Genomic DNA, 13,230 nt, shown 5'->3' on the forward strand with positions numbered 1-13,230 from the left:
ATTATAGTATTGTTATTATGAACTGTGGTTTTCTTAACTATATCATTAGTTCTTTCTGGACCCCTCAAGTGAATGTCAGTGTCCAAATTGCATTTCGAGAATGTAAGGCATTTTAAAAGAGATCAAAATTACACGGAATAACTGCATTGAAAAAAGTAAACGGCTTTTTAACACTGATCAACAAGCAATCTAACGCCTCTGCTTTTTCTCATCAGATCGAGCTCTAATCTTCAACATGTGTTTTCAATTTCTCAGTGCCTCATTTTTATTTCCAGTCCAAGGAGTGTTATTGATGCTCCTTTAGAGTCTCCATTTGATATACATTTATGAAGAGGCAGATATTGTATGTGTGCGCATGAGAGTGTATGTGGAGCTGTCGCTGCTTCGAAATACATTGTGAAACACTGAAACACATTGTGAAACACTGAAACACAATGTGAAACAACAGTCTTTAAAATTGTATATGGAAAAACAACAACCTTGAGAGGAGTCAACCTGGTTAAGGTCATGTTTTGTGTTGTTTATTCAGAATTACTTATGTGTTACTTACCCTTGTCTCTGTGTTGCAGATCCTCCTCTCGTCTCCACCTTGTATGTCTAGCTCCGCCCCTGATTACCCGCACCTGTGTCTCGTTGCTCCCTGATTGCCTGTGTTACTTAAACCCCGTGTTTCTTCCTTCATGTTGCCTGTTCGTAGTGTTTTCCCTCGTGTTACCTCGTCCTAGCGTTCCTTGTTCTTGATCTTACGTATGATTCCTGCCTGCTTTCTGTTACCGACCTTCGCCTGCTCCTCTGGTTTTGTTTGCCTATCTGACTACCTGTGTACTAAACCTGCTTGCAATAAAGGACAGATTATTGAACTCTCCTCCTGGGTCTGCATTTGCCTCCATACCATACCTGGCCTCTTGTCAAACGGTCAATTTGCATTTTCTAATAGGTAATGAAGGAGGAGGTTTTCAAACACTTATGTACAAGAGCAGGTGACATCATGGGTCATCTGACAACAATTCAGATTTAAAAGGATAGTTGAGTATTTTTGACGTGGGGACCTACTTGTCAATAGCAGGTGTAATAGTTGCAGGAGATGTTTGTCAACTTGGCTCCATAATTGAAAACCCAATCAGCGTGCTAGCAGAGAGGCTATAGGCTCAACACCAATTTACACAAGTCTATTGGAAGCACACAGTTCAGCTTTTTTCTATTTCAAATGACAGCTCAGAGTTTCCCACCTCTTGAAGAGGACATTAAAGCTACCATAACAAAGTTCATAGCTCTTGTTGTGCAAGCAAAATAATTGTATCTATTGCCCCAAATGATCTCAAACTGGGATAATAATATCACTTTAAAACTATCAGTCTATAACCAAGATTCAGGTTTACTACGGACCCAGTTTGCTCCAAACGGATGAACAGGTCTGTTCTGCTCTGAAGCAATGCTTAAATAAATTGGCTATTTAGCAGTCAAAAATATCACACACTACCATCGTCAATTATATGTAGGCCAGTTTTTTTTTAATTCAATTTGCTAATTTACTTTCTATAAAAAAAAAAAAATTAAAAAAAAACCCGTCTGCAGCAGTGTATAGCCTAGCCTACATGCTCCAACTCGGGCCAAGCTGACCAGCATCACCAGTGACTGAAGCACTTTCTTTTGAAATGTACATCATACAACCCTAATTAACAAAAATACAAACAATACTGAACTTGTCCTTTAATTAATTATTTAAACAGACATCTGCAGGTATATCTACCCATACCCTTTCAAGCTTCTCAAGTTGGAAGTTGAACAGAAAACAAAAGCAACTCAAAGAGAGAAGTAAATGTCCGTCCATCACAGAGGAAAGACTCAATTCAAACTGTTGACACTGTACTCAGTCTAAAACAGTCACCCGGCCTCTAGCTCTGGGTGAATGATTCAAAATGTTACCTCCTTTAACCTGACTAAACGTTGATTCACCCTGACTTCTTTTGAGCTTTTCACCAGGGTGCAGGCAGGAAAAAGTTCAGAAATATTCTGCAGAATGGGATGGACATCTGTACTCATACAGGCAGCCCATGTTTAAATGTGAGGACATTGTGTGAAAGGAGCCTGTCATTCTATCTTTCTCAGTAGTCAGATCACTGAGTATGAACTGTCACAATATTTAGTCTTTTGTTGTCTTGGCCAGTTCTTTGTCAAACCATCTATTAATAGTTCCAGTTTCCTGACTGATTTCTTTTATGGTGAATTTTAGTTTTCATGCACCTTGTGTGTTTTTAGTTTTGGACTTGTGCACGCTAATGTATAAAGTATCATTGACCATTTTGTTGTGTCCTTTTTATTGTAATCAACTTCTACTTTCCCCACTTCCTCCATCATGGGCCTGCTGTCAGGCCTGTGTTTGCTGCAGCACTCATTGTCTGGTAGTGTACTGAAAAAAACGCAAAGCTGTGTAAGTCAATATGTGCAGTTTACAAGTCTGGGGACTTTTGAATTTTGAGTAACTAGAAATCTTGCACAACAGCCAAAACCCCTCACTTCATATCACCCTGCGTCAACAAACAATGACCTGATGGACCCCTGTGGAGCTCCACAGATTACAGCAGCTGCAGAGTAATGTGAGTGTAATGTAGTTTGTCTTTCAAATAGTTCAGTATCAGCTCTGTATTCAAGGCATATTTGACATTTTAAATTGCATTTTTTTCCACGTTTTTTTTATTAGTGTTGTTTTTATCTGATTTATTTAAAGCTTTCTGAAATGTCTTAAGGAAGAAAAGTTTGACGTAATTATCTTTTCATTTTCATTATTATTTTTGTTTGGAAACAAATACAGAAAAAGAGGAATTTCCAACCCTTGTTCCCAGCATCCCTCAGAGAGTGATGCAAGTTTCTTCCTGACAGCAGATACACTGAAGTCCCGTCAGTGATGAGGAAACAGAGGCATGATGGAGTATAAATACTGTCACATCTTCCATTTCAACCATCAGAAGAAAAAGACAGAGGATCTGACCAGTGGCATCCACAGAGTGAGAGGATCAAACAACCTAAAGCTCTCAAAACAACATGAAGACATTCAGCGTTGCAGTTGTTGTGGCCGTCATATTCATGTTTATTTGTGTCCAGGAGAGCTCTGCTGGGCCAGTCACTGAGGTAAGAACTTTACTAACACAGTCATGTTATTAGTCATGAACGTTTGACAAAGATTTTCAAATTTGATTTCATGTTCAACAGCTTCAAGAAGTGGAGGAGGCCATAAGTAATGCCGATCCAGCTGCTGACCATGAGGAGACTTCAGTGGAGTCATGGATGGTATGTTCAGATAACTGAAAACAATGAAGCCATTATCACGAGCTCCTTTAGGTGGATGTGTTCTCCCTCAGTCAGCTGAGAGAGTAAACAGAGTGAGTGACGATGCTGGAGATGAACATTTTCCTCCTGTCTTCTTCTCTTCTCACAGACGCCGTATAACAACAGACAGAAGCGTGCCTTTAAATGTAAAGTGTGCTGCGGCTGCTGCCGGCCTGGTGTCTGTGGACTGTGCTGCAAGTTCTGAAGATTCCTGCATCAAATAAACCATAAATATTCATTTGTAGTGTTTTGTCTTTTGTTCATGTGTAGCTCATGTTCTTACTCACGTAACTAGATTTAATGCCAAATATTTGTCTTTTGGTCAGACTTTCTAAACCTAGATTGAAGTGTGCTCTTCAAAAAAATGAAGGCAAAATGATGCACAAGTGATTTGCACAAGTCAGGCAATTGAGGTGTTGCATGCAGACGAAAGACATAAAAGTGCATCAGAGGTTACCTTTGCACTATTTTCTTCTGGTAAACTCTATTTGAATCTTGTGCTTTCTTGTTTTTCTGCAATTTATCAGTGCATTGGTGGCAATGTTGTTGTTGTTTGTGTACAGCTTTTTATTTGACAACATGATAAAAACTAGCAAATGATAAAACCCCTTGAATAACAACTACAGTCATGCCTTTCCAGCTCTGCCTTTCTGCAAGATAAGTAGGTATAGCCTATAGTCAGTGCCTACATTTACAGTATATATGATATATTTTATTTCTGCTGTTTTTACATTTAGAATATTGTACGTTTTAAATTTTAGTTGTTGATAAAATCCAAGAGTAGTGCAGAAATCTTAAGAATGAGCAGCAAATGCCACAAAATGACTGAAGCAAAACTAGCATCCTCCTCCTGTGAGGTTGTGCAGCGTTTAGTAATGCTTGAGACAATATATTTTTACTTCCCTGAGTCTTCCACGGTTGCCTCATCACTTTCAAAACAAGCATCACAAAGTTTATTTTTTTTCCAAAATGATTCTGTGATGAGAATTGGGTAATGATCAGATTTTGACCTTGGGCCTTAGTGTCCCTTGCATAGAATCACATCAACCATTTACACGCTTATCTTACAACCACTATTTGGTCTTTGAAAGAATCTAAAGTAAAGATGAACACGTTGTTATTTGCTCTCATGTCTGAATTCACTTTTTGGCTATTCTACCTTGTGTTTTCGCTCCGTCCTTTCCTCTCCATGCCCAGCTACTTGTTCTCCAATCATGACCAGAGTGACATTTTGACACAAAACTGGGCACTTTGCCAACACATGTGTAACACAGGAAGAAAATCCTACTGCAGACTGTTGTAATTAGTCCAATAAATGTTTTAACTTGGATGTATTTGCAACAAAGTGGGGCTTATTACAGCATGCATGGGTTTTATTATTGGAGCTTGTAAGCGGATGATGTCTTCTGCACAGAGTCAAAGGCCATTGCTTTTCTGTGGTAATGAAACAATTTTACAGGAGCCTTTGCACTTAAAAAAAAAAACTGTGTTCTGCTGCTTTAGATCCAAAATGTGAATAGGGTTTCTAAAATGAGGATGTAATAAATTATTTATTTATAAGGGATCCCTCTGTCATGGCACTCTTCAACATACATGTATGAACCATACTTACTAAAGCTGTACAGTAAGGCTGTTTCAATAAGACACATATTATCAGAAGCTCTACTTCTGATACGACTATCTCTTGTCATAAATCCACAGAAAGAAGTTCAGGAATGCAGCGAAGGGTTACATACACAAAAAGTCATAAGCTGTAAAGGAGGGGGGAAAAAGGGACGGTGACACATGATGGGGTCACCGTCCCTCCCATGAGACCACACAAGCCTCAACGTCATCTTTTGTTTTTGTTTTGAGTCCCCAAGTGTCAGATTTCACATCCTCTAAAATAGATGGGATAAAGCTGAAGGAGGATTTCTTAGTCATCCTGATCAATAGCACGGTAAACAGAGAGTTAGCCCGGATATGAGTGGTTGGCTGATACTGTGCCCAATTTGGTATTGATGAGTGATATAATAAGAGGCCCCATGTGGTAAAGCCTACAAAGCCTCCTATCAAAGAGCTTTAGTTGCTTGGCCTTTAATTTTCTTTGACTCTGTCCTGTGTTAGTTAATTAAGCCACAAGATCACCGGTCAGACTGCACAGATCCTTTTTCGCCCTGCTTCCTGGGAGGCAGTATATATGTATGTATATATTTATAGCAGGCTCGTGTGACCCTGCACGGTGGTTGTTTTGAGGTGATAGAGCTTTCTGTTGCGGCCAGCTCGGTCACAGCCTGTAAAAATGTTTGTGAAGTGAAGAACCCAGAAAAGTGTGGTCTTGTGCCAAAAAAGGATCTTCAGTCAATCTCAGCACGGTAATGACAGAGCAACACATACCTCTGCAGATGTCGGGTTACTGTGAAGTCACTCGCTTTGCCTCTGTGCAGTAAACATTCATCTAATTCTTTTTAAACATTATAAAGGACTTTATTTGTGATGCACCCATCTTTGGCATAGATCTCATTAAACCTATTAGCATGACATCTTAATTGGCCGGGAAACTTAATGAATCTATAACTTTCAAGGCAGGCTCATAAAGACCTTCCCTCATATGGCTGGAACATGTTTGTCGAGACACTTGCAGTGGAAATGCTTAGTCTTTCAGCCACCCAGGAGTATTTAGTAAGCAAAATGGCCTTTTCAACACCGCATCTTGTCCCCTTTTCAAATTCTTTACACCCACCACTTATTCCAAGCGGGTGGTGAAAATGAGGCACACTGGAAATGGCTCCTGTTTTATCCAGGTCGCTTTACACCCAGCTTTTATAACGTAACGTGGCAAGCATTACATGATGAGGGACTAATGATATATTTTCTCAGCTGGAACGTGGGAAATGCTCCGCCGACCCAACATAGTGTAGCGTCTCAGTAAATTAGCGCACCCCACTAAGCGAAAAAGTGAACAGCTTGCCAGAATCGTGCTTGCGTGGGACTCATCGAGTAACAGACTGTACCGCGCGGTGGGAGGGAGAGCCACCGGAGATATTGAACCTATGGGGAAAGGAAGCCCACTGTCAGCGAGAAGTCAGCAAGACACTCTTAAAACCCAGACTTCACCCTCTGACAGCTCGGAAATATCCTTTTTAATAAGGGGGAAAAGTGGATTTGGCCAGACATTATCGTTCCTCCCATGGAAACTCATCCGTCCTGGTGTGAGGCGACACCCTCAGTGACTTCTAACCAAAGGGTTGAGTGGAGCAGACTGCTGCAGACCACCAGCCCCCACACAATTTATCTGTAACTGTGTCCTCTGGTTTTCTTTTCAAATGAAAAAGGGAAAAAAACATCCAATGCATGTTGTATGCACTTCTCTGACTCCTTCATAATTAAATATGTTCATTACTTATGTACTCTTGCGTCTGGAAATAGCTGATCTTACATCAACTGACTGTTTTGACAGACTACTTTTCACAATGCAGTGTGGGATACAATAGGTGGACTATATAGGGTATGTCAGGCTCACTCCGAAGTAGGACATCGCAACAAAAAGGTGTGTTCAGTGTAATTGTTGTGGGTGTGATAAGAGGGACACGTGTCCTTTCTTATGGTCAAACCCAAGCCATGTTTATGACCTTTGAACTTCCCTTTTGAGTAGGGACTTTGATTTAGGACAGATGTCTGGAGGTGAAGACAAGCTTCACCACAACATCTTGCCTTGTCCAATGAAAAAGAATATGAGATGTAAAGGTCCCAAAGTATGCCTTTTCTGTTTTTTGTGTCTTGTGTCTTTTCTGTGTCTTGTGCATGTTTAGGCTCATCTATTTGCAAAAATTCAAAGTCTGTGGAAACGCGGCTTCTCCTATGTCCTCCTGTTAGCAGTAGCAGTACCTGCATGTAATTCTCGGTCCCTAGCCCCCCTTGTTGAAAATGGGTTTGTGACATCACAACACATCATTAGCAATTGTGAATGTACTTGAGTAAATACATAAAATATACAGTATATATATCAACAACAAAAAGGGCATAATATTAGACCTTTAACTCTTCTGTATTGTATTGATGAAACGTGTAATGAGCAGCCTTTGGATTTGTTGTGAACTTCATTAGATAGACTAACTGATCCAATTGATCAGTGCACATACACACTTTATCAACTTTAACTCACTAGATAACTTTCAAACCTCTTTTGAAACTATGTTTAATTCTGGTTGTAAATTCACCTCAGTATTTTAAAGATGACTATCTCTCAGTCAAAGATCACCTAGATCATCATCTATTGAATAGTGAGCAATTTCAGTCACAGCCATAGGCATATCCTTGATCCTTCTCCGACAAGGGGAAGTGGAAGGATATCTACTCTGTGTGTGTGTGTGTGTGTGTGTGTGTGTGTGTGTGTGTGTGTGTGTGTGTGTGTGTGTGTGTGTGTGTGTGTGTGTGTGTGTGTGTGTGTGTGTGTGTGTGTGTGTGTGTGTGTGTGTGTGTGGTATAAAGGACACTCAGGGGCTTACTACGAAACGAGTTCAACATATCCAGGGTCTCCTTATCGTCATATCTACAAACCCTGTTGTCAGAAAAACTTCAAACTATATTAACAATATAAATACATTCAAGACAAACAGGCTCCCAAAGAATAAAGTTACACAGCTGCAGCAACAAATGCAGGAAGGGCAAAAAAGTTTTGGCAAGTAGTAACTTGAAAAATGTGGCTTATTATATTTGTTCCATCATTAGTTCACTTCGAACTGACTGTAATTACTCCTGTTTGTTTTCTGAACTGAATGTGTTGCTCTGACTCCCTAAAGTAGCAAGTAGGCCTCTAACACTTTCAGAAGTTATATTTCAACAGAGCGGCATGGAGACATTAAACATTATTATGAAAATACAATTCAAAGCCATAAGAAGACATTGTACATCTTCAACTAAAATGCTCCGATGCTTTTTCAGTCTATGTTGAAGGATGAAGAATATCAGTGATCATTAATTTATAAAAGTAAAAAAATAACCATTAATTTAAATGGTAAATGGACTTGAGCTTGTATTGCGCTTTTCTAGTCTTCTGACTACTTCAAGTGCTTTTACACCGCAGGTCACAGCTACCCATTCACACTGATGGCTGGTTATATGGCCCATCAAGTATAACAAATTCAATTCACACACATTAATACGCCCCTGACAGCAGGGGGAGCAGTGTCTTGCCCAAGGACACATCGAACATGTTGCCCGCAGGAGCTGGGGATCGAACCCTCAGTCCTTCCGAGTGAGAGACAACAACTCGTGAAGTGTCCTCGATCAGCTCGGGGAGCTCTATGATCGAAGGATGTGAAATAGTCAGAGATTTTCACTGCTCCGGAGCAGGTTAGGTGTGCAGCATAAGTTACCGTGGCAATATACCCAGGTAAGACGTGAACGACCCTCGTAGGACTGAAAACCCAAGATTAACCCTGAGTTTAGCTCGCTAAGATCAAATCCTGCTTCGTAGAACAGGCCTCAGATCTCCTAGTAATTGTTTATGAGCACTATAGACACATGACAGAACCGTAAACTTTAACACCAGTGGATCCTTCTGGATACAGATCCCCTTATTTCCTGTGTGAGGGGGGCATCGAGACCCTTGTAACTTTGTTTGTTGGTTTGTTTTAAATGACAACAATATTCACATCTATTTTCTGTGTTTTACACGTGTACATATGTGTACTGTTTGATTTTACCAATCAGCATTCTCTGAAAGCTCTTCCTTTTGGTGTAGCAGCATCGTGACAAAAAAAACAAACACATCACGTTTGAAGAAACAGAACGTCTTGAAATGCTTTCCTTCTGAATGAGTTAGAAATAATGACTTCATTGATGGTTTCTTCCAAAGATTTATTCAATTAGGAGCTACAAAAGGCTCACACAGGCTTGAACTCTACATTGGTTAACTTACATTTAAATGTTTAAGAGAGCCACAATACCTATTTTTTATGATTTTGATTATAATGGGGTCTTATTTAAAACACATGGATGTAATAATATTCAGCAGCTGTGCACCTCTGCCTCCGGGGCATTCTTTGTTCAGCTAGGAGGAAAGGGGGAGAAAAGGGAAAAGGAAAACTTCCACATGCTAACATTTACACAGTGATTTCTTTTAATTGCACTCTACTTTTTAATTTGCCCTGGACTAATGCTTTTAAAAGCAGGACTGGAGGTATTTTATTGAAGTCATGCCTAGTGCTGGACCAAGTTTTTTTTTTTTTTTCCTGATTGCTGTGGCCTCGTTGCCTGGCTCTTTCCTTACCTGACAAAATGCGTTATTGCTTTCATTCCCTATGTCAAACATGCCACACAGCATTAGGGCTTGGAAAGGCGACAGGAAACCATTCTGACTGGGTGAGCTTCCTACGGGTCTCCTCTTCAAAGGATTACAATAAATTAACGTTCCTTGTATTGGTTGAGCGGAGAGGGTCAAAAAGAATCGCTGAAAAGGGGGTTTGAACTGCAAACGCAGACTAATAAATACATGTTGCTTTTTAAAGGAAAAGAGTAGAAAGGGAAACTGATCCTAATCTAAGCAGCCAGCAGGCAGGCGAAATATTTAGTTAAACACTTCCAGTCATAATAAAGAATATGTCAAAACAGTGAAAATACACCCGCAGTTGATGAACTGCTTATCGTTTTTGAGTTGCATGACATCTGAGAGCCTCCGATATTGCAGCAGGAGGACATTTCTCTCATTTCATTTCTCTTCAAGTCAATCGACACTCGATCCAAACATTTAAGTAAATCCTTGATAATCCCCCTGACTTCTTCTTCTTCTTTTCTGACTTCACGACAAACACTCTCACCCTGGTGAAAAAAACAACAGCAACATTTTCTCCCGGGTATTTACGATTATGAGGGGGTTTTTTCTCTGCATGAAAGCATCCACCGCCTGACAGAACCTGGCAGAGCCCAGATCAGCTGTAAAACAAAGTCTAGTGTCTGTACAGCTCTACATTCCAGTGTCCATCATAAAGACATAACCAAGGGTAATCAGAGAAAAAATATGATTAAGTCTGACCCCCTGAGCCTAGCTTTTTCTTTCCTTATCGGAAACAAAAACGTTGAAGGTTGCAGTCCCACACACAACTTGCAGCACCGGCAGTTTGCAGAATTTGTGTTGATTCTGTTACTTTAAAACTGTTTCCCTCCGTGTTTAGTCTAACAGCTTCAGAGGTGGCAGTCTGTAAACCTGTGATCAAATCTAACCTTATACTCAGCAAAAGAGAAATTATACTGAATATTTTCCTGTAATTTAAAGTCAGTTTCTCCAGCCAGTTTCAACCTTCTCCAGTTTTGCTTATAGGGCTTTTCTTAGAGAGGTTGTATGATCAAATTTCCGGATTAACAAAGGTGGAAAAGCAACCACAAGCAGTTCACACAGAAAAGTACAGTAATGCGAAAAAGAGTGAAGGAATTAATGGTTAATGGATTTGAGCTTGTTCAGCACTTTTTATCTTCTGACTGCTCAAAGTGCATTTACTGTATATATCGCGGGTCACACTAATCACCCATATCGCAACGTGGGTGTTTGTCATATGACCATCAGAAGTAACAAATCCCATTTACTCACATCCATACACCACTGACGAATCAGCCAGAGCAACTTGGGGTTCAGTGACTTGCCCGAAGACACATCACAAATGTTGCTGCACGAGGGGGAACAAACTCGTAACCTTCCAGCAGTTGCGAGACGACCCACTCTGAGCCGAAGCCACCCACGCACATGACACATACTTATTTAGATATATTTGGATAAATGTCCATTTTCTTTAAGTATTGTATTTTGTGTTAAGACTCCAGAGTTGTGTAAATGTGACAACTTTTAGGCAAGTCAACATCCATAAACTGGATCTGCAGGAATCCAAGGCTCAGAGCAACTGATGCAATTCAACGACTGATTAACATCAATCTGGAGGGGAGTCTGAGGACAACAATGGTTTAAAACAGGATTGTTAGTAGGCATTATTATCTCCCTCCTGCAGTGCATAATATAAACAGTCTGGTCCTGCTGTTATCTCTAATGGATGATTCTAATGGTCATGGAACTAACTTGATAACAATGTAACAACTTTCAGACATTTCGATCCAACAGTTTTAATTTGTGATTTTATACTTAAAACTATGAAATCAATGCCTGAGGTGGAATAGTCTGATCATCATATGCAGAAATGGATTTTATAGAATTTTATGGTTGAGTTTACCTCATCTTCTTTTGAAATGGTCAAATGGCTCCAAAAAAAAAAAAGCACTTACAGCATATCTAAACACAGTTAACCCACAGCATTTGCGTAGAAACATGAGTATCTACACCCCGTGAGTGCCGTATACTCAGCCTGTTTATGCTGTTTGTGAACCCTCTGCATTTGTTGACATCCTTCTAAACCTCGCTGCCATACTCTCAGCAGATGTGAAGAGCGCCCGACACCCAGACGAGCTCCGAGTGGAGGCTGTTTTTCTGATGAATCGGCTCCTTAGAATAAACATGAATGCTTCATTAGAGGGGCAAATGGAAAAGTGAGTGTTTATGATCCCAATTACCACCTTTGCTTTAGTGCCTGCTTTAATCATAGCCATATTCCTTTTCTCACTCAACACTACAAAGCCTCCCACTACAACACCACACACATGCACACGCAAATAAAACCAAGCAGCACTCGCAGTTCATTTGTGGCACAGCACTGTTCAATGTGGGAAAGACGTATACCTTTGTAAAAAAAAAACCTTTTACTGATTGGTTGTCTCAGACGTTTCCTTCTTTTATCAGATTAAACATGAACACCCTTGTGAGTGATCATCTCAAATCAAAGCTTGATCTGAAGGCAGCTGGAGTTGGTCGAATATCTTGAACATCGACAAATATCTGAGCTTCTGGGACTTGCACGTATACGTCTCTTGAAGCGTCAATTCTTTGAAAGGCTTCCCTTCACAGGCCTTCCACACGTAGGCTTACTCACACAGTCAAATAACCTGTGGCAGAAAACCTTTTCACTATGATGATCATCATTATAGTTAATCACCGTTCATTTCCAGTTTCACAAGAGGCCACAAGATCAAAAACACTGAGTATTTTCAGCATTTTCCTGTGGCATGGTCTGCAACAACAGTTAGGAGTAATTGAAACAATATGCAGCGTATCAACACTCTCAGTTACTGAACCATCACCAAAGTGTGCAGATATCGAGATAATGACAGGAACTCGTTTGCTTTGCGGTGGTGCAGTTGGTTCTGTTACATGATACGACAGCAACACCATCTTGTGGTTATAACAGGTAAAAGCTCACACACGCACAGCTTTAGGTTTCCCCTCCATTTGAGGCAGTCACACATTTATACTCTTTATGTCATCAGACCAGGGCAAACTATTGATTTGATCAATGGATAATGTCATTCACTGAACATAATGAAAAGTATCCTATTACCTGAAAGAACTTATTAAAAGCTTTGATTTAAAGCTAACCAAGCCACTGGCCTGGGAACATGTCATGCACATTCAACTTTGAATACAACTGAGAAAATAATCCAGAAAAAACAACACAGTAGAGTACTGATACTCTGGAGATTCTGCTGCTGTTATGAGTCTCAGAGTCACGTGTATCAGTGGGCTAAGAAGTCACGTGTGAACGTGTGATGACTAAACAAAGAAAGGCAGTGATGTTTTTAGAGTGTCATTGACTGTCTGCATTTTGGTGACACAAGTGAGACTTTCAGCTGAAGCACTCCGCCTGGTTGATGGTGCCACTTTATTGTAGTTTCATTTTATTTGTAAAATGTTGAAAACATATATTCAACCTTACAAAACGCCAGCCTCTGGATGCCCATTGCCACGTTTCCTATGTTTCATGTTTAAGAAATTACAAATACAGCCAACCCACTCTCAATGCTTCATATCAGGAGGAGGGGCCTGCA

General features: G+C 40.2%; 1 protein-coding gene across 1 annotated transcript; it reads left to right on the forward strand.

Moving 5' to 3' along the window:
- The first annotated feature begins 2,976 nt into the window (after positions 1 to 2,976).
- On the forward strand, positions 2,977 to 3,783 carry LOC306824609 (hepcidin-like). The gene is made up of 3 exons (XM_079344794.1): positions 2,977 to 3,129; positions 3,211 to 3,288; positions 3,437 to 3,783. The coding sequence occupies exons 1-3, from the start codon at positions 3,043 to 3,045 to the stop codon at positions 3,530 to 3,532; spliced, it is 261 nt and encodes an 86-aa protein (XP_079200920.1). The 5' UTR covers positions 2,977 to 3,042; the 3' UTR covers positions 3,533 to 3,783.
- The last annotated feature ends 9,447 nt before the right edge of the window (positions 3,784 to 13,230 follow it).

This window comes from Symphodus melops, assembly GCF_947650265.1.
Source record: "Symphodus melops genome assembly, chromosome: 5".
Lineage (NCBI taxonomy): Eukaryota > Metazoa > Chordata > Actinopteri > Labriformes > Labridae > Symphodus > Symphodus melops.